General features: G+C 39.3%; 1 protein-coding gene across 3 annotated transcripts in view; it reads left to right on the plus strand.

Annotated features, from left to right (window-relative positions):
* MAP3K7CL (MAP3K7 C-terminal like) overlaps window positions 1-9,165 on the plus strand; it is a 31,458-nt gene extending 22,293 nt beyond the window's left edge. For all 3 annotated transcript variants that reach the window (XM_068424995.1, XM_068424996.1, XM_068424993.1), the window contains one exon: window positions 7,986-9,165. In XM_068424995.1, the coding sequence (XP_068281096.1) occupies window positions 7,986-8,166 (181 nt within the window). In that variant the 3' untranslated portion in view covers window positions 8,167-9,165. The remainder of the gene's footprint in view (window positions 1-7,985) is intronic.
* Window positions 9,166-23,017: the final 13,852 nt, after the last annotated feature.

Here is a 23,017-nt window from a genome sequence, read left to right on the forward strand (position 1 = left end):
GACTTTTTTCTTGTCTATGGACTACACTCATACCCCTGTCATCTTTGCATGACTATTAAATGACAAAGTGCACTCTGTGACTCTCGGTCCCTTTCCGCAAGAAACTTGAAAAAGAAATTCAGAGAGAGGAAAGAGGGTGAGTAGTGAAAGTTTTTAACAGATAACCAACCCTAAGGAATTAACAGTTACTGCTAAGTAAACTTTCTCTTTCAAACGCTTTTTTTATCTTTACATTCACACTGAAGGTGACTTCAAGCAGTTGCCTTCCTCAGGGAAAGTAACCTCAGTGCTGATCGCTGAGACTTCTTGTGAAAATGAAGACCACACCATCGTTCTTCCAAATGCTGCTTGAACAGAAACATTTGTAACATAGCAACAGGGGTCGAAAGAGCTCTGTTGAAGAGTGGACTTTGAGTAGAAGGTGGACCACTGTATCTGTTTCATAGCAATCTTCACACAGCTGACCATGCAGTTCAGCCAAGTTTGTTTCCAGGGGAGTCCAGCTGCAGAAGCAAGCTGATGGGACAGAAACTGGTGAAATCCTGTAGCCTTACAAGTAAGATAGCCAAAGATTTCCTTGAATCCAGACTATGCAGGGTAAGAAAGTGAGATTTGTCCTTATTGGGGTTGATGGCTACAGGCACAATATAGTTAGTTGTTGCCTAAAGTGTCGGAACTAGTTGAGGTTTCCCACTACAAATCCCCTTCCACTGTAGGACCTGCATGGCACTTAGTTGCCGAGAGATTGGCACAAAAGTGAAAAAAGAAGAAGATATTAACACTACCTTGTCCCAGTGTTTGCATTTGATTCACCATTAATTAAACTTGGCCAGTCAGAAGTAGTTTTTAAACGGCAAGATAACTGTAGTTATCTTTTCTACATCTTTTTAAAAATGTAGAGAAGATAACTAATTCAAATAATTTTGCAATGATTTGTCAAATTTGGTTGTCTAATGTAAGCTGTTTACATGTGTATTTAGCAACCAAGTGAATTCAGTGAAAACCACGTGTGTTTGTCTTCTCTGAAAATCCAAACTGAATATAAAATATTAAATGGTTATTTAAGTGCTTTATATACTTTAGACATATAAACTCAAAAGGTAGCCTTAGATCCTTTGGTTTTTAAAGTCTGCTAATATAACTGCATTATTATTACTGACACATCACTGAATCAGTTATGCACATTTGTGAAGTCAGCTTGGAGCCCTTGAAAACTAGACTGACAAATATATTTTTGCATTTACTAGAATGAAAAAAAATGCTGTTTGAATGCATTTTCATTTATCTATGGAGTCTGTGGTACTAGCTGAATTAGAAATATTTTGCTCCTTGGGAATGGCAGATAGATACATGCACAAAATTGCTTAGCTCAGCTCAAGACTATCCTAATCAACCTCTGAGCCTAGAAGTCAGCCTCTCAGCAGTGGTTATTCTGGATGAATTAAGGGGCTTCAGACTGGCGTTTTCCTTCATTCCACCAGTGCATGTCAACAGTGGAACAACACGAGGAAGCTTCCATCACTGCTACCTTTGCTGAACCTGTTCTGTGAATAGAAGATTTCATGCCCCAGTAAACATATGTTAAAACAAAAGTAGCTGAATAAGGCAGCAAATAGAATTATATTATTGTGATTCTTATGTGCCTTCTAATTACATATTTGTGGCCTAGATATTCATAAGCTACATAGCTGTGAAATGCCTAAAGATCACAAATACCAGTGCAGCACCTTTCACCACCTTCCAAATCTCTTAATCTGAAGAAGTGGTCCTACAAACACTGGGATTGAAGATGCTTAATTTCCTGCAGGTTGGTGCACTGTGGTTATTGGATTTTGAGGTTTAAAAAGCTGCAAGTGCCAACTGAAGCTTTTTTCCTCCACTATTTATGACGCCTCCCTCCAGGTAGATTCTCCATTCTGTAGTATTTTGGAGAGGGTCTCATGATACTGCCTTTCCCCTTTGGGGTGTCTTTCCTTTTTGTAGCAGTCTGTTTCTATAAAACCTTCCAGAAACTAATTGGGACCTCTTCACCGCATGAAGTTTGGTTGAAATTGGAAGGTGGATTAGAAAGTTGTTAGGACACATACACCTTTACACACATGTAAGCATACACAACCTGAACACATTGAACTTGATTTTTGTATAAAACTAGATAGAAAGGGTGTATAAGTGTGGAGGTGAAGGAGTAAGCCAGAAGTAAAAGAGAATTTTGGTCTAGTGATCACTGATTGATATCTAAAAACGTTCTCAACAATTACGGTTTGAAAGTTAAAGGAAGTTTATGGGTAGCATGTGCTGAATGAAGAGTGGATTACAATGGCTGGGGTGGTACACGTATTGAACATTCCATTCTCAGAAGGGAAGGATGCTTTGACTTTTCTAAAAAGTCTGATGAGGTGCACAGCTTTTAGCCCCTAAAGCAATTATAATCAAATGGAAAAGATGGAGCTGTTTGCAGCTTTCTGAAATTTGCCCTCGTTGTAGGTGTCTTTGTCTTCTTCTGCATTTGAATTTGAATGTATGGAAATAAAAAAGAGCCACAATTGCCTAATACACCTGCTACCTATTGTCCATTTCATTTAAATATTATTTTGATAAAATAGACAGAGATACAGTTTCATCCCTTGTAAAGGGAACAAACAATTTGTGCAGTCTTCTTCAGTGTACATTTTTACCAAAGGCAACCCGAAGTGCTGTTGCATGGTGCCTCTGCCAGTGCTCCCAGCTTCCTCTCCACAGATCAACTCAGCTGTGGAATTAAAATGTCAAGTCCCACCTGGTGGTGTCTGCACCTGTGGTGCCAACTGATAGTACACTGTCCACACAGAATACTGAAGACAATGACTGTCAGGAAAACAGTAGAAAGTGGATTGAGCAAATTTTTTTGATTTGTTGGCTAGGAGGAAGAAATAATGTTAAGTTAACCTGACATAAGTGTCCGTACAGGTATTGGAGCTTTTTAGTAAAACAAAAAATGGAATAGTATTCATTCTACTTTAAACAATTTTTGTTCCAACCTCCAAAGTTCAATGTAACCTTTTACATACGAAATAATACATGCAGGTATATTTCTAAAGGAGGGATCTTTAAGAAACAGAAAGTTTAATAACATTGTTTTAAAATAGTCAAAAACATTTACTCTTTTGCAACTTTTCCAAGGCTTTTAATTCTGCTTAGCTTGTTGTGTCTCTCACTGTAGTGTGAGGATTAAGTATGGCCAAAGTATAGAAAGGCAGTGGTGTGAAATGACAAGGGTTGCTTTTCATCAAGGCAAGAACAGAGCTTATTTGCCAATTTCTCTTGTATGCAATGTAGATGGCAAGAGAATGTACTAGGCTGGGAAGGGGAGAGAAGACAAGTATTTCATTGGGAAATGATAGAGAAAGGGAGGTTGCAGGTTCAAAAAAGGGAAAATCAAAGGACAAAGCAAATAAGAAGGGGAAAAGAAATAACTCAGGAAAAAGACAAAAGGAAGCAAGAAATTGAAAGAATTTAAAAGAACATTGTGTAGATTTTTTTGCTAATATAAATCGTCATAGCTTTGTTTGCTGTCTTCGCTCAAACTCTTCCCATTTATGCCAGCAATAGGTAGTACAAGGAACAAAATCACTCTGGAATGGGAGACATGATTAAAAAGAAAGAAAAGGGTGTGGAAGCGAGAACACACCACATTTAGGTCACAGAATGTAATTTAATTTATGTTCCAGAAACACACATGTATTTCCATAACAGATGTTTTTGGGTATCTAAGTTTGGGTGAAAGGGATGGGATGGCTGGTTATTTTGAGCACTTGTTATATTGCTATTACTAGATAATGACCCAGGATTATGTAGTTAAATATTAGAGTTGCCATGGTTGCTAGCTATATCTTATATTCTTAGCACTGGCTGGTTTTCTCTTTTTCCTCCCACAGACAATTCTAATATAACTCTCCAGAAAATATCATTTGATCACCACCTGGTTTAGGATCACTCCTTTTCTTTGCCATGGATATGATTTCTTTTCCTTCTTTACACATATTACAGTAGACATGCAGTGGAGATGTCTGCTTAATTTTGTGGGATCCTCCCATATGCTTTAGTATGCTCTCATTCATGACCATAGGACTGTTTCTAAGGTCTCAAGTTTAGATGGTTCTCCAGGTACACTATTTCTGGAGTGTCTTTCCCAACACTGTTAAGACAAGTAGTCTTCAGACTTTCAGGTACTGCAGAAAAAGATTGATGTAAACCACAAAGGCAACCATTTATCCTAATAGTTTTCCTGTTCTAGACCTGATTTTTCATCTCACATGTATCCAAAATATGTGTTACTTGCCAAATAGTGGAAATTACAGCTTTTCTAACACCAAGAGAAACCTCAACTTGTGCTATTGCAGTGATGAATACTTATGGACCTTTTATGTGCTGGCATCTGAGACATATTTTCACTTACATTAAAACAAGCTGTCTCATTGTTTTAAAAATTAATTAGTAGACTTTGAACATGCAAGGGAAGTCTTCTCAGACAGCAATTATCTTACAGGGTCTCATGATTCTTTCTGACGCGCAAGTCATGTCAAATACGGGAAGAGTAAATGACCTTATGGCCACCAGAACACACAGACACATGTTAGGTGGGAAGAAATGTGTAGTACCACAGATGCATGATCCTGAATATGTCGTTCACAGCAGGAGAAAGACAAGTCTGCCTCTTTGCACTGTTGAAGTAATTTTCCTTGAGTTCACTCTATCTCCAAATACACTTATCTCCAGATAGATTTATCTGCTTTGTCTGTCACTTTTCTTGGTATTTATTCATTGTTAATATTACTGTAAAGAAACTCTGTTCTGTGCATGGTCAGTCATTAAGGCCAGGACAGGAGAAATAATTTCCCTAAAACTATGCTGGGTTTTTCTCCTGCTCTGGTATGGCTTGTGTTTTATTGGTTTATGATGCAAATCACACTCATCTTCTCTTCCCACCCAAACCCCTCTCCAAAAAAGAACACTTTAAGTGTTCATTACAGATTGTCTCAAATCTTCAAGTACCTCAGAACCATTTTAGAAAATACCTTATCAATGCTGTTAATATTTAAACTCAGGGTAACCATTAACAGAAAATACAGATTACACAGTGCTAGATCTATTTATTAAGCATCCATAACAAAGGCTAGATGGTGCAAGAGCTTAGTATGGTGTTCTTTAACCTCTGGAAGCTAAGTTCAAATTCTGGATTAGATCAGAAGCAAATGTTAGTTACTGTCCTCATCCTTTTGTGAGCTTCATAAACCACACCATTCATAACATTTAGCAATTCCCTGGTACTCTAATTTTAGATCTCTGTGGCAGGCTGGCAGTATTTGCCTGAAACATCACCCTACCCTGTAAACAGGTGTTGATCCTGATGGGAAGGGAACAAGTAGGTTCTGCTGACTCAGAAGTGGGCAATTTTACTACCTCAGTGCAAGGAAACTGCTTTCTGCGAGGGAGGTCCTAGAGTGTAGAGTACAGCAATGAGTATATTTTTATCTTAATGCATTTATATTTTGTTTAATAGCAAAGCTAAATCCCAGGGGAAAAAAAATGTTATCTGTGCTGCTTGAGTGTTACTGGAGGGCAGCACAAAAGCCATGCCTGTACACAGCCTCATCTTATCAAATCAGGATTGGCATTCATTAACAGAGTTGTCTGAGTTTGCACACTGTCTGTCTGTGCCACGCCTGGCTCAAGTCCAAATAGAGTAGTTAGTACCTTTCTTTTACATGTACTATAGAAGTCCCCATGGAAAAGGTTTAGCTGCTTTTAAGATGATTACTTATTCACTGTTCACTGCATCTCCCTTTAAGAACCTCGTAAGTGTAAGAAAAGCAAGGAAGAATGATTCTGAATTAATTTGTTACGAACACTTCTGAGTCAACAGTCTATAATTTGAAAGAGCTTAATTTAATCCTTCAGTCCAGCATTGCACTAGTAGAATAATTGCAAAGAAATATTGCTAAAGCTCTCTTTTGGTCCTAAGAGACAAAAATCTTCAAGAGGAAGCCCTAAGAGACTGAAGTGATTAAAGCTGCTGGACTTGTAAAACCTCATTGTCCATAAATGCATTTCTCACTCTCCAAAGCATACATGCAATTACTCCTTTGTGGCCTATAGTCCCATTAATAGGAGCTGGAATATTGAACTGTCTAGCAAGATCAGTTCATCTGGGCCAATTTGAAAACTGGTTGATCTAGCATGGCCCAAGCAAAGAGAAATGAATTTCTTAATGGCTTGCTGCTTTTAAAATTTTTACAACTATGTTCTGCCAAATGTTAATAGAATTCTGCTGAACAAAAATATGCTCTTGATATTTTCTCTTGAAGACCTGATTGAATATACTTTTCATCTGGTGAAAGGAAAGAGAAGAGGCTTTGCTGCAGCATAGCTGCTATGCATTACCTCAGTGGTATAAAACAAAGTGAACATATTTAGCTACAGGAGGGTCTCTATATACTGCAGCTTTTGGATGATTTAAAATTGCTGTAATGGCTGCTAACTCTTCCCTTCTCTTTTTTTTTTTTTGTATGTGAAACACAGTTGGGAGAAATGAGTGTGCCAGAGGTTTCTTCTACTTGTGACTCTTTGAACTGCAGTAATTGTGACTGTAAACAGTCAGCTAAACCATGGGCAAACTGGGCTACTACTGAAAGCTGTAGTCAAGACAGAGGGAGTTCAAACCGATCCTAAAAGAAGGCCAGATAGAAATGTTTTGCAAAACCTAGCTGCTTACAGTTTTGCTGCTGTAAGTGGTAGTTTTGCAGCTATAAGTAATGATGTAAGTGATCAGCAAATACTGAAATGTTATCATTTCCTGAGTACTCTGACCTGTGGCCATAGAATTACTGATCTCTAGGAATTTCCTGTCTGAAAGCACTGGTCTAGCTTGACAACAGGGCTCCTTTAAAGACTGCAGCTAAAGCTATCTGCTTTGAAAGCATTACATCTTCCCACTGATGATCTACAAGCATTGCTTTGACATGACTGAGAAATAAAGTCACAGGGCTATGAACAGTTAAAGATTAACTAATCTCTGAGATAGAATGATTAAAAGAACTAAAAAGCTTTTAGAAGAGACTTCCTGTAGCAGGGGTGGATAAATGATTTGACTTAAAGGGGAAAAAAGCAGAGGCCAGGCTAGCCTGCTGGGTAACTAAGTGGAGAGCGATTAGATACCCTGTGAGTTACTCATGCCTTCAGCGTGTTTTGTTTTAAGACCTCTTTTATCTTAAGTTGTGCTGAGGTAATTTCAGTTGATACTATACAGGAGACTCCAGCTCCTGGCCAGCTCTGGGAATACAGAGCACTGTGTGACTCCATCCAGAAAGAAGAGAAACAACTTGAATCCTACTGTGTCTGCCCTCAAAAAGACCAGGAGGGGTCAGGTTTGCAGCTCTGTCACTCTTCCTCAGCAGTAGGGCTAAGGTCTGAGGATAAACACATTATAAAAACAATATATGTAGTTCAGACTCATGTGCCTAGTATTCACTAAAATAATTTTTCTTTGTAGCAGAGAAACAGAAAACAGGTGTATTTCACAGTATTTACTGTGAAAGCTAACGAACCAAACAAAAAAAATCCTCACTCTCTTTCAAATATGTTTGGTATTGAGAGAAAAATAAATTGTTATTCTTCAGGCAAAATATTAGCATGTGGTCTCCAGGAACTTGATTCTCCCCTGTGAACTGCATGTTCAACTCTCAAGTTAGAGATACTTGAAGGTCCTCAGGATTTTGCAGGCTTGGCTGCTAACAGCAAACCTATCACAGATTTTGGCAGCTTCATCTTCTAAAAGGAAAAGGATTCTAATGGATTAATTTTCTAGGCCTCTATTTCACAACAGCTCAGGTAATACCATGTTAACAACCTATAGTCCAGCTTTAACCTAACACATGACAACAAATTTTTGCATCCTGCCACTTTTAATCTTTGTTTTTTTTGTTGATTTTTTTTTTCATAATCGTCAGAAAGGAGCTGATTGCCAGGCTGGAACAAGTGGAAAAAGAAAGCATGGATGCTGCTCAGCTGGCTAAGGAGTACGCGGAACTGACAGAGGAGAACCGAACACTGAAGCTGGCCCAGACACAGTGTGTAGAGCAACTGGAAAAGCTCAGAATACAGTACCAAAAAAGACAGGGGTCCTCATAACTCTCAACTAGCTTATGTGAGGCAGTTAATACAGGATTGGTCCTGTGCTGGAAAGAGATTTTAAAATAAAGGTCTGTTTAATATGTTATAATACTTTACTACAGATACAGAGTATGTAGAAGTCTATATTTGATTTAATGCTTGCCAGCCAGTAGCTTAATATAATGGATATTTCATCCATTATATAATGGATATTTTATTTCAAGTAACATAATTGAAGTTAACCTATCCCCATTATATGTTCTAGTAGATCAGGTTTCTTTTCTAAACATATTTCTTCCCATTTAAGAAGATATGGACACACTAGAAAATGATATAAATAGTCTCTGTGTTGGAAATTTGGACCATACTAAGGCATACAGCAGGGACAATGTTAATATATGGAATACATGTATGTTAATTTTAGTTTGGTGAAGATTTTTTAAATTATTTTCCTCATGCCTAAAGTGTTTGGAAGTTATCTTAAAACGGATGTCCTCATGGGTAAAAACTATACTTTATTATCCCATGTCAACTTTACATTGTTGTATAAAATCTGAGAAATTGCACATTAAAAATTGAAGTAACATAATTATTTTTTATCAAGCAAGTGAACTGCCAGTCATAATTTGCAAGTTATGAAATTAAAAGGAAACAGATGAGATCAATCTTTCCTTCCTCAAGTGTAAAGATAGCTTGAGAGTCTTTTTATTATACTTTTTGGCATGCAAGAAATGAAAAATTAATATATGAATACTACCATCATAGTTTCAACCGAGAATATGTCAGTAAAAGTACTGTGAGGATATTTTGTTCTTATTTTCCAGTCCGTTTTGAAACTTAAGTGGCTGTATGTAGGGACAGGAGTTCCGTGATATACAAATAACCTGGAAGTAAAATGTTAGTTTTACTTGCTCTATTTATCCCTGTATTTTCCTAGGTCAACTGAAAATTCTTTGTTATACTTCCATTTCTATTCATACAGTATTTTTTTCATTAAAAGTGGATATAGAAAAGCCATTTTATGTGCTGAATGTTCTTAAATGACCCTGTATTTTTAACTCTGCTTGACAGATGCAGCTTGTTACATCTTCATGAGGTTGGAATTCAACTTGATGTGTCACTAGTACTGAAATGTGTCTTAGTAATTGAAAACAATGAACTTAAGATTTTCACCAGAACTTTAGCTTTGACTGTTATCACTGATCTATTTTTGAAATGGGATTTTATGTTAATCAGAACAATTCCTGGGGAAGTCTTTTGGCACCAAAAGGTTCCCTAGTAATTCCAGCAGCAAAGGGGATAAAAAAATACAAGCTGCCCCTTAATTTCTCTGTGCTAACTACCTACAGTATTCTGTGCAGCACAGGTGTGAAAACAGGCTCCGCGTTACTGCAAGCACCTGACGTTGCAGTAGGAGAGTATGAGGAGGTAGCGGGAGAGGACAGCCTTGTCCCCACTTCTCCTCCTGAGCTGCCAGGGCAGGGGCAGCGTACGTGCCCGGCACTGCTTACTCCCTTACCCTGGCCAGTGCAGAGACGTGAGGGAAAATCACCACTGAGGCATGTGCTTTCTGTGGGGATGCTCCATGGGCAGCATAACACTATCTGTTCCTCTTTCAGAGCACATATTGTTATCTGAGGGTCCAGTTTTCACTATATCTTGTGAAAGTTGGAGAAAAAGAAAATGAATAAAAAACACTTGGGAAGTCAAGCCTGGGAGTGCTGGAAAAGCCTTGTCTGAGTTGTGTGCTGATGGCAACTATAACCTGTACAGACTTCAGGGTTTTGCTTTGAGCACAGGGTGCTGCATAATCTGGGATATATTATTTTTATCTGTATTTATGTGTTTTGAACAACAGGGTTGTAATTTTCAAAATTAATTTGTTTATTTAGTCACAGATTTTTCTATCTAGCTTTGAAAACATCAGCCAGTCTGGTGATTTCAGTAAATTCATTGGAAACTGCATAAAGTACATAAAATTATTTAGTTAGCAGTCTGGCTTTGGGTGCAGATGGATCAGACAGCAGAACTTGACTTACAGATAACTTTGTTCATCTTGAAATTTTCTATTTAAGTGCAGCCATTATGTTTCAGCTGTCAGAATAATATCAGATCATACTCTCTGAGAAAAACCTGAGGGAGAGCCAAAGTCAGGTAGAGAAGGGAAGCAAGGCATCATTTGTGACACAGAGCAATTTGAGAGTAGCCAGGGAATACGGCTTTTTTAACCTATAGAGACTGACCAGTATGGAAGTCTTCTGGAAACATTTTTTACAGGTGTACAGACACCAAATCTGTGGTGCGGTCCAGCTACCAGCCTGGCTAAATATGGAACTCTTAAAACATCCCAAACTAATTGAAGTCAGAGATCTGTATTTAATCTGGACTGGGGCTACTTGCAATCAAATTTTCCTCCTACTTTTAGTTACAATGAAATTAAAAAATAACTGCTCTGTATCAATATATTTGCCTGCCAGCACGGATGCTCATGTGCCTGAGAATAGTGACTCAGAGAAATTGCATCACGATCCAAATGAGTAAAACTGACATAGAAGTACCAAGGAAGAAAAATTAAAGTATCATCTCAGGAAAACAAATGTTAAAAGAAAAAATAGCAGCAAGATGGGATTCAAAGACAGAAGGGCAGATAAATGGAATTTTCCAAAAATATTCATAGGCAAGTGAAATTAAAATGCAGAAAAGTCAACATAAGCCACAAAATCATTCAAATGTTGCAAAGAGTAAAAATGGCTAGAACAGCCTTCTGACAGGTAACTGCTGTATCTATCATCCATCTCTTGATTTTTTTATCAAGAGCATAATAATGATAAACATTTTCATATTCAATAAATCTCCAATTTTGACATGCTGAATTTTTCTCTAGATATTACTTTGAACTGTGTTGCTCTGCTGACTCAATAGATGAAATTAATTTTTTAAAGAAAATATTTGTCATATTTATGCTGTATTTTCCAAATAGAAAATATGATTTGTGTCCTTCTGCTATTTAAGGAGAGACCTTAAATTGTTCTGACAGCTAGGTCCATTGTAAGTATAGCACTGTAAAAAAGCGTTTTGTACAATAATTTCAAAGATGTTTTTACATCGTATTTCACCCAAGAACTTAGAAGTCAGTTTCAGCTTTTGAGTTCAACTGCCAAGGAAATCTTCAACTTCACAACTTCTGAGTTGAGTACAGCCTGTGACAGCTGCAGTTGTATTCTACAAAACAACAGTGCAGTCGGAGGCTCTTGCTCACAACTCACCAGTGGTCAGAAGGCAAGGCAAGGCATGGGAAAGACTCGGATGACAACAGAAGTCACTAAATGCATAGAGGTACGTACATACAGTCTGTTACACAGATTAAGTGTGTTTCTTGCTGTTATCCAGGTTATTCAGGTTAGAAAAAAGTAAGCATGCCACTGCAATGACAAATGCATTTGCTTCAGACCACTTAAGAAACCAGTTAGTGAAGTACATGGGTTCAAAAAAACAAGACCTGTGCCTTCCATTTCCTATTATTACTAACTAACTTACTTCCATCGTAACAAATGCTGAACAAGCTCAATTTAAGCATTCCAGTTAGCAAGGATATGACTCATACAGTCTTGAAACAGACAGAGGCCAGGGCGATTTTACACTTGAAAAGTCTGGAAGATAAGAACGTGCAGGTTTGGGTTTGGGGTTTTTTTAATGTTTCCCTTTCCAGGATTATCTTTATTCTGTCTGGGTTTGTGAATTCGTGATCTTTGGAAGTGTGTCACCTCCCTCCAGAGGTTTATTGCCATCTAGGCCTTTGTGAGCATTACACACTGTCCATAGCAGGTACAAATATGCAAGGGTATGACACAGAGGTGTCCTCAGCCTTCCTTTGGGCTGTGTAGTTGGGGAGCTCTGGCACGTGTCCATTTGCTGCTCGAACTCCAGTCACAGACCAACTTGCAGAAACGAGCGAGTCTGATGCAGTCTTAGTCATGGGGTCACCTGGTGTTTTTTCCTACACAAAATTCTTTGCTTGTTCAACACACAGGAAAGAAGTGTCTAGAGGAGCAGAGGAGACTATTGTCTGGAGGAACCTTGCCTCTCTTCTCATGGAGGGTGCAAGATGTGCAGTGATCGAAGAAGAGGATCGCAGGGAAAGGAAGTTTGGTCCAGGCAGTGATGTAGCAGGGGGAGCACTGGCCCTGGCCAGCAGGATTATGGGAGCTGACAAAACCTGTGTGCTGGCATGACTTTTCTCTCTCATGAACATACTTCCACAGACATACATCCACACCCACAGCCCTGAGGGTCTTCTCCCTCCTGTTAGTGTGTCCTGGCATGTATATGCATGGATAATATGGTGATGAACATCCTTGAAAAAGCCATGATGAAACTGTTAACTGTCTTCATGACAGGCCTGGAAGGTGTGCGGCAATGAAGGCCCAGGACTATTACTGAACAAGTACTGAAAAGCTGGCCCCCATTGTGTATCCTGCTGGGCTTCTCTGGGACAAGGACAGACATTGTGACTGCATGACTGTACCACAGTGCACATTGAGAAAGGAGGGAAGCAAGGCGGAGTTGGCTGGGCAGCATCAATCTTACCCTTTCCTCCACCGAGTCCCGTGTTTTTGCAGTGCTAAACCGGAGTTATTGAGATGGTCCTTCAGGTGCACAGCAAAACTGTGCAGCTGACATTTTAAATTCAAAGAAGTTGATTATTTTGTAAGAATGAAAAAAATCTACCTTGCTTTGGACTGTGCCAGTCACCTCTAGGTTCTTCAGTGCTCCTTACAAGGAATGTCATGCGTTACTCATACCCGTACGAATGAAAGATGACGGTCATTCACAAATTACTGTTAACCTCGACCCAGGCTTTCTAGACTGCACGAGCCAGTGGCTTACACTGTAGAAAGCACAGGATTTAGTGTATGAGTCACTCAGCTTTTCTACATGCCAATCATCAGTTCCCCCTTCTAAACCTCAGTTCCTTTAACCCCCCACCCCGACCACAACCCATGCATCTGTAGCCCCTACTGAGTAAGCAGCATCACTCTAGAGCTCAGATCCAGTTGACTGGTGATCTCATGATGTGGTCTGATGATCTCCATGTGCTTGAGATGGTTTCCAAACGTTACAGTCGTACGATGTTTTGTGATTCAGTGCTGGTATATGGCAGCAAGGCACTCGGCCAACGTGCAGGTGCTGCCCGTGACATAAGCTGTCTTTCTTTGAACTGTTTAGGAAAATATGAGAGCAGGTGGTCTGTGGATTTAGTTATTTTTCTGAATTTTTTATTAAATTTTAATACAGAAATTAGGGAAATGAAAGGAGGATGTGAGTGCTGATGTGACAAATGTGCGGCCAGATGCCAGACTGTGCCTTGGGTGCTCAGAATAAGTAAAGTGATATGAGAACTGTAAGTGACGGAAAGGAAGTAGTTACAGCTAGGAAGAGGAACTGGTGAGTGAGCTGTGTGCTTTAACTGCTTGCTTTCTCGCTTCTTATGGCTTGCAACAGTGGGATGCATAGGCTGTTTTCCTTATCTCAAAATTAAGAAGCTTTTGTTTGGATGTTTCCCAAGGCTTTTCCAAGCCTATTCTACACAAACATTTTATACCGGAACATTTACTTCATCTAAGGTTATATTTTTGTCTAATATGCCTAGCATCAACAGAGCTATACTGTGATAAAGATGCTCACAGCGCTGCAGATGGTTCTTCTATAGAAAGAGGAATAACTAGTATCAGTGTATGACTCTATTCTGCTAATCATGGAATCATAGAATATCTCGAGTTGGAAGGGACCCATAAGGACCATCAAGCCCAATACCATGTCAGCTGTTGTTATTTGCATTAAAGATAAATAAATTACAGCCTTGATAAATAGCTTATGTATAGTAAACACTACACTGAAGCGAGAGCACGTTTGTACTGAAATAGATGCATCCCCACTAATGGGTTTTTGCTGCTTTCATTGCACAAGTAGAGTTTGGTGCTTTTATTAACTAGATCCCCAGTTACCCACATGAAGGGATAGTGATGTGATGTGATGTGATCAAAAACCTTCCATCTCTGTCTTGTGACTTTCCTACAGGCATATGACACATCTCAGTGCACAGCCCAGATTTGCTTTTGCCTACAGCCTTTCTCCACAGCCATTTCATTGCCGTGCTCTCCCCAGCTTGTTCCTTTGACTCTTGCCTGTCACATTTCTCTGCTGTGTTTGGATAGCTGAAATAAGTCAACCACTCTGAATTTTTAAGAGTAGAATGAAGAAAAAGTGTAATTTAAAAACATTACCTGCTAAAAACCATGACTGTCTTGTGGTCAGACCCTTTTGTATTCATGTTCTGCAAGTACGTCAGTATATACGTTTACTGATTAGATGTCAGTACAAAAAAAAAAAACAAGGCAAATGTTAATATTCATGGAAGACAGAGGCACCTTTAAAAATACTCATATAAATACTGTTCTAAATGTTAGGCTTATTCGGGGAGCTCACTCCCTGGTTGTGTGTCTAATCAGAAAAATAGCCCACTACTCACATATGAAATGGTACCTGCTTATGAAGTTATCTGCACCAAGAAGAATGTGAACATTTATTTTCGACATAATTTCAAAAAAAGGAGTATTCTTGCAAGGAAAAAACCCACATAACAGTTCCCAGCTAATGTAAATTACATCCAGTTATGCACTAACGGCTAAAAATGTGCTTAAATCTATTCATAACCCTTTAAATAGCTCTCATTAGTTTACGTCCGTAAAAGATAGCCTTATATGTGACTGTATGAGCTCCCTCTGGTGGGTAATGTGACATCTACTACTATTATTACAAAGCAAACAGAGATACCTCAGCAAATGTTTTGGGTATACGATTGTTTATCCCAGTGGAATTTTGTTTATTTAAGTGTTTATAGCTACTAATTCTTTATATTATCTAGGTATAGGACAGCATACTAATTTCTCACCACCTGATCACATCTGAAGCTACCAGAAGAGTGATATCCAATATTTTTAAGATACTAGAGATACTTGCACAAAGGTGTAGTTTTCAACAACACATTGGACAACAGCTAACATGAGCACCCCAGTTAAATGAGTCCTGGCATCGTAGAGAAGCTCAAAGAGTTCATAAGACTTACAAATTATATAGTAATATCTTTATTTGTCCGAATTACTTCTGTTGAGTTCAATTGGATTTATGTGCCTGGAAATCTGTCCTATATGACTTTACTTTTTCAAAGTACTAGACAGTACTAACTGCAGACACTTTATGTAAAAAGTATTTATTTAATGGTACAAAACCTGATAATCAAATATGCTTTAAATAACACAGTACAGAACAGCTGACTAATGTCTCTCTTTTGCTGGCAAATTTTAATATCCCTTAAATCTCATACAGCGTGGTATTCATGAGGTACACTTTTATAAAAGAAAACAGAAGTGTTATCTTCTTATTTTTCTCTTTGTATTTAAGTTAAATAATCTGAACACAGGAAGTGTTAGACTTCGGAAGAGTGCCCTAATGCATGGGCAATGGTCCAGCCACAGTTCTGGGTTTCAATGACCCAAAGTGGTTGCGCTGGAATATTAGGATTGTTTTACCAGCAATGAAGTTGTCGGCCCTAGCACACCCCACAGGTTATTTAAACAACCATGTTTTTGGAAAATTTGAGATCCTAGAGTGCTTTGGAAGAAAAAAGAGCAGAAAAAGCATGCTAATAAGATTGCTTTTCTGCCTTAGCTGTTTCAGAATTCCCCTTTAATTAACAAAACGAGGTTTATGTTTTGTCATTTGGCTGAAACCTGGCAAGAGACAAAATTCTAGTTACATGGTATGTAAAGGTGAGGCATGAAAAAGAAAGCAAGCATAAGCAGGATTTTACCAAAGGCAGTGGACAACATTTTTACCAGCAGTTTGTAATATCTCCTGAGTATGACTCTACACGCAGTGTTTTCAGATGTTTATGATATTCCCCTAATCCTGTAATTTCTATTCAAGAGACTGTTAATTCACAGTTTGACTGCCAGAGTGCTCTGGTGTAAACCTACCACTATATTACTGTCCAAAAGGGAATTGTCACTGAATTTTTATCATGAGAAAGCGGCATTTTCAAGTGCTTAACATATTGCTTCTGAAATGAGGGTGTCCACATCTAAGTGAGCAAGGCTGCCTGGTAGGTAATCAGCAACACCAAGGCGGCACCACATGGTAAACTGGATTTAGGCTCTGGTTCAACAGAGCACTTAACTGTGGGGCACTATGGCCACATCAAACAAATCTCTTGAACACATACCTAATTTTAAGCGATGAGTAGTTCCCACTGATTTGCCAATAGGACTATTCACAGTGGTACAGTTTTATTCATGCACTGAAGTGTTTTGCTGGATGAAGGCCAGAGAGAGTAGTACCTCAGCTTGAAACTCTACTGTTGAAAGTTCATTGGAATTTAATTACGTGCTCGAAGCGTTTAAACACCGCGCTGCATCAGGGCCTTTCTGTTGAGCTCTCTGTCAATGAGCTGAGCAGGTCCTCACAGCACCTAATAGTGGGGAGGACCTTCACCCTGTGAGGTGCATACAAAACTTGGGCATCTTGCTCCGGCGCCTTGAGCTGGGTCTAGGTCCAGTTGCAGCTGCCGAACAAGCCAGAGGCTGGCATAAAATGTCAAAAGTCATGAAGAAAACATTCCCTTTTGTCACTCCTGGCAAGCACATTTGTTCCCACTCGCACAGCTCCGCCATGCCAACCCCTATGAAGTGGCTCTGCAGGGTCATTATATAAAACTATATGAGTTTAAAAAAAAAGCAAGCAAACACAGAAGAAATGTCAAATATTTACAAAGCACTATAAATCACATCTAGAAATGGCTCTTAACTACAAGAGTAACAGCATAATACTGTTAAAGAATTTTAGAAATACTCTTCTTGCTTTTCTTTCCTTTGGAAAAATTTATCAGAAATAGTGGACTAGGACAAAAATGCCATGGGTGTCTCTCTCAGATAGGTCCCATTCCTCCTTTCCTCTCTCTTCACATACCCCTCCCTCTCCTTCCAGTGAGATCTCAGTGCTTCAAAAATGAGATAGAGAAATAAAATGTTTCTGAGAGTTGTGGTTGCGGCACCCTTTTGCCAGAGAAGCCCTGCCTCCCCTCTGCTTTTGGTGTAGGAATCGGGAGGAGGAATGCTTGGGTTAAAGGTGTGTTCTCTGCCCTCCACGTGAATGCCTGCTCAGATTTGGTTGTGTAATAAGCAAATGAGATGTTCAGTTTGCATGTGGTAATTAGAGCTAAAATATTTCCCAGCTGAACTTACTCTGTAACCCAAGAGCATCGATGCAGTTGTGACTGTTCAGCACACAGATTGCTCTCCCCTGCAGATGCATACTTCAGACGGGCATATATGACCACAGACAATTTTGCTTGTGATTTCATCTCGCAATTTGCTTCTCCCATGCTGTCAATACCCTTCCTTTGGTCATTGTAAACTGTGAAGGAGGAAGATGTCATGTTGAAATACAAAATGATTGCACACCTGGACCCAGGAAGGAAGAAGACTCTGCCTTTAAGTTTGGCTAAAACCCATTGCTACTTTTCTGATTTGATTTATTGTCACTAATCACTACTAATCAAAACCAAAGTTTTTCCTTCCTTGTCTTTCTTTCTCCTTTCCCTTCCCTTCCCTTCCCCTTTTTTCCTTTCTTTTTTTCTTTTCTTCTTTTTTTATCTAGTCAGAGGTATTAAAACATATGGTTACAAAAGATAAGCAACTTAAAGTAGAGTGCCTTTATAAGATAGATAGACAGGCAGTGAGCTCAGACCTATCATGATATGTACAGCTGAACAAACAAAATGACTATTTCAGTATGATCTTAAGCATTTGGAGCTTTTTGTCTGATGACGCACTTTCCTATTTCAAGAGTAAGAATTATTTAGTATCTGTCTGAAGCAAGCATAGGATTTATGAAACACATCAGCTTCAGCTAGTCTCAACCTTACTGAAGCATTATTGAGGATTTTTATTTAAAAATATATGAATGAAAACTTGCATACCCATTTAATTATTTATTAAACACATTTATAAATACCATTTTAGTTACAAGAGTCCATGCCAGCTAAAGGATGAGGTTAGAAGAAGAGGAGTAGTCCACAGTGGGCTTAGATTGCTCACTAAACAATTTAAGTCAAGTTTTCAGACCTAAGTAGTGTTTGGGTAAGCAGCATGCCGTAGTCTTTCAGGGCTTCATTCTCAGGGACTGGGTAATAGGGTTTTCTGACTATCTTATTTTTGAAATAAACCAAAATTGACACATCACAGCAAGCCAGACTTCACCTTTGAAAATTTAGGGTGTATGAAGATCTCTTCTGGTATCTGACAAGGACTTGGACAACACAGAAAGTGCCCCAGTTCAAAAAAGGTGTGAGCAATTCAGATTGCATGTTATCTGGGGCTGATCCTATTCCAGGAACAGAGGCAATAGCAGGGAGTAGGCATTTATTCAGACTGTAAGTGCCTCCTACAGAGGTCTTTTACATTTCGACTGACTGTATAGGGACCTTGGGGTCCAGTCACTCACCAGCTGGGTCTCCCTGGGCCTCTTACTTACCGCATCTTGCATCTGTATAAGAGAGCCATTCATTCACTTAAATCTTGGCTCTCCCCACTTAAGTATTAGTCTTCTGGGAATGCTGTTAAGACTGAGACTCCTGGTACTCTGAGTCATGCTATGTGGACACAAAAAGTACCTAAAACTCTGATTCTGAGTAGCATCAGCACCAAATTGTTCTGTCTTTGCTTGAAAAAACCCTCTCAGAAACCAAATACATATAAACAGACTGTTCTGCCAACCACACAAAGGTGGGTATGGCATGGGTACAAACTGAGCACCCATGAAAGGGAACTTGAAATCCTTATGGTATGTCTGTGCAGCTACAGTCATTGCTCTCTTGAATTTAGGGGTCTGACGTAAAGCCCCACTGCGTGCCACATACAGTGCAGCAGGTTTGTGTGACTTCCCTTCTTTATGGAGCCACCTCCAACTTTCACAGGGGAAAGTGGAGCAAAAGGGGCTGCTCCACACCTTGCCTGGCTGTTTCTGCCTGTTACTTTTCATGTGACTGGCAAAGGCAGAGAGGTCTTCAGAGGACAGAAAATGTGGCCATTTGTCACCTCCAGAGGCACCATCACGTGGCCAAGAAGAAGTCAAAAACTCTTCAAATCTGAAGACCAAATGCTCCTGAAGGTCCGTAGAGGTTCTAGCACACTTGACAGTAGAGGACAAAAAGCAAATGAGAGAATGGAAACATTCCTGTTAAAAAACAGTTTTAAAAAATATTACTGTGGTGCTGCAATGAAGATGTATGAGATACAAATGGACAGTTGTCTGTACTATATGGACAACTATATTCAAGAAGAACTTGAGCTTTTTCAGGGTTCAGCCTGAAGCTTCTTCAAAGTGGAACAAGATCATTTGGTACTTATGTAGTCTGTGAAAGAAAAACAAACAAAAAAAAACCCCAAAGAAATGCTGTCTCTGTACTGCTTCTGGTCTGAAGCCTGGTAAACTGAAATCCTGGAGACAGCTGACAGGTAGTAGCACATTGCTTTTTTAACATGCTGAAAGAATAAATTATTTGGTGTTTTGAGCCAAGAAATACGGGAAATACATCCTACAAACAAGTTTGCTCAACTGCACTCTTTGACCTTCAGAGGGTTTTGATGATGTCTCAGTTTAAGAACAGACTTTTTAATCTATCTTAGTAGAGTAATAAAGATCTGGAAAGAAGATCGATATATACTGTAAACCGTGCGACAATGTATGTGGGTCTTTTAGGGCTTTCTTGGAAAACTGATTTGGACTGTTTCCTTCATGTGCAGAGAAAAGTATGCAGTGATTTCTCACCATCCTCCTCCCCAGAGTGGATCTGTAGGACCTAAAAAACCAGGACACATCTGCTGACTCACCTCTGCTGCTGCAGGAACTCCTGGGGACTCCAAGCAGGAGCATAGCCATAAGGGAGGGAGGGAGAGAGGCATCACGCCTGGGCTCCCCTGCATCCTTTGTCATGCCCCCGCCTGCAGCCCACTTTGTCCGTTCACTCTGAACAGCTGACAAGCTGATCTGGATTGCTATTTTTTTCAGTTGCTATTCCAGGTGATTCCTTCCTGGATCTTGTTACCAATTTTCTTTAAAGCTGGGCTACGCATTCTGTGAAGTCAGCTCCAATTTCATCCCTCCTGCCTAATTATTTCTGGAAAATCTGTGTGCAATTTATCCATGCATCAGTATCTATTTTAATAAGGCAGAAATGTTTAATTTTAATGCTGTTTATAAGCAGTCTCAGGACTGAACTTTTTTGTTACCTGTTCTTTCTGCTAGAACTTTTGTTCCTTATTTCCTTCTGTGAATTGAACCATTTCATTGTGTTTTTCATTAGAACTGCTCTAACCTGCTGTCAGATGGCTGTTCTACAAGATTTTATCCCTCTCTGTAGAAAAAATAATTTAATTCCCACACCAAAACTTTATTAAAAAATGGAATTTATTGGTAACAACATAATAACCATCTTAATTCATTAACAGTCAATTAACTTTCTTCATGGGCAGCTTTTCCCTAATTATAAGAGTCTCTAGAAATAAAGTACTTGTTTTATAATTATTCTGCTTTCCAATCTCTTACTGACCAGTTGAGTTATTTTTCTTCAATGCCCTTTTGAGCCCCTTCTTTACTCCTCTTTTTTTTTTTTTTTTTTTTTTTTTTTTTTTTTTTTTTTAACCAACAGCAACAACTTTTCTCCCTGGTATAAGCTTATTTCTCTTTCACCACCTGTAGGGTAGGGAGAGGACTCTATCTCTAGTATGTCTGCTTTGGCACTGATAGCCTGGAGGCACCTTTCCTACCTGGAACCCATTTTCCTAGAAGATTGTTTCCTGCCTTTATCGCATAATGCAAACACATTTTGTACTTTAGCAGTATCTATAAGCAGAATGACTTTAAATTCAAAAGACAACAATACAACTTTTCTCAGCACTTCTAATTTGTTTTCCAGAGGAGTTTTTGTTAACTAATTCCACTTCATTCCATCAGTGGTTAAATTTTATCCTTTCACTGTAAGGATTTTCCAAGCCACTATCTATCTACCTAACTAAATACCATTTTTCTTCTTTGGATGAAGCTTCATTTTTAATGTATGTATCCCATAATACTTGCTTAACTATGGTGACCATCTAGCCAGTGAATCAAGGATATCTTGGATCTGGAAGTTAGCTAGCGCAGTTGGCAATATGTTGTATTTTGCTGTTTGAAACCTTGACAGCATCTGAACAAGCTCAGTTTAATCCAAGCTAATTTTCACATTTTTAATGGCCTCCTGCCTATTTTTATAACCCATCAATTACAAACTTAAAATAATGCATGTGGATTAAAATAAAATCCTTGTGATGAGTTCAGGAGAGTAGCTGTTTGATCAACAGACACAGGCTAATGTCTTCAGAACTAATGAACAGAAGGAGATGAGACGAAGTAATGAAAACTGGTGATGGCAGTTTCGTTATCTGGGACTTTTTAGTAATTTCTACCAAAATCATTCTAAAAGTTCTCAGAGGAAAAAACTGGAAAGCCTTGTCAGCTTCGAAGACAGAGTCCCCATCACCAGAATGTAGGTTAAATAGGTCAAAGCACACATGCAGAGGATGAACACTGATCCTCTCATGTTGCAAGTGGGTCCTTGTGCAGCAAACTTTGCAAAATCTGTGAGTGGGGGGAGAGCAAACAAGAAACAGGGCCCTAACATTTGGGTACTGGGGCTCCTCACCCAAAGTTTATGCTTATATTTTTTGATATAATTCACAGCCTTGAGATAAGGGGCTGAGTACTTGATGTTTCCAGCTAGGTGCCCCAGGCAGAAGGCAACGTGCTGCGTTGTGTGGGAGGCCGAGCCTCGCCTGTGCCCATCGGATGTGCTGTGCTTGCAGACTGGGGACACTGGAAATGCTGCTCGGCACTCCCGCACCCTGGAATTCAACCAGAGCATTCAAGTGAGGATGAGGCACCAATCTTTTCAGGCCATGGCTCACCTACTGAGAAGCACAACCGGAGGCACCGAGAGGATGCTCAGGTCAAAGACAGAAGGATGGAGTAAACTGAGCCACGTTCAGTGGGAGAGCAAGGAACATATTCTTGGTAGAACATTTTGGATGTAAGTGGACCTCAGTTTTAGATAACCAGGTATATTTGTATACCTAGATATACCTACGTATATTTCCAAACTCCTCCCACAGTCCAGTATTTGCAATTGTGCTACTCTATCACCAGCTCACGACTGCTGTTTTAACTGCCATAACAAATGCAGCATGTTTAAAACACACTATTTGATTTGTGAAGTTGCCTCCCTCCCTTTTTTTCCTCTGGTTAATATTTTACATCTTCTAGCTCCTCAGAGGAAACGCTGAAGAACAATGCGCAATGCTTGCAAATAAATGGTGGTTCTCTAATTTTTCAGCACAAGCTTTTTTTGAAGTCTTTACTCATTCTTTAGGCATAAGCTAGATGTCCTACCTAAACTTGAGTAGAAGTGCAGAGGGGTGAAGAGACCCCAGCTAATACAGTGTCCCTTTTGAGGACAGACACTGAGCACAGTGATTCCCTCAAGGCTGGCTTGTGTGAACTGCTAGAAAGTTCCCGCGGTGTGAGTCTGCTCGGTTCTCTGTGGAGGCACTTGGTTTCAGAATATGACTAAGGGCCTGTAGGGTTGTGCTTGCTTGTCAGGGAGCCCCATCACAGGCCTCATCTGGTGAAAATGCTAGCTTTCTTGAGTGAGAGACTCATCATCTTTATTATCGTTCATAGTGATTTATAGTACCGGTGGAGTTGTATCACCTTGCAC

The sequence above is a fragment of the Nyctibius grandis genome, chromosome 2 (assembly GCF_013368605.1).
Source record: "Nyctibius grandis isolate bNycGra1 chromosome 2, bNycGra1.pri, whole genome shotgun sequence".
NCBI lineage: Eukaryota > Metazoa > Chordata > Aves > Nyctibiiformes > Nyctibiidae > Nyctibius > Nyctibius grandis.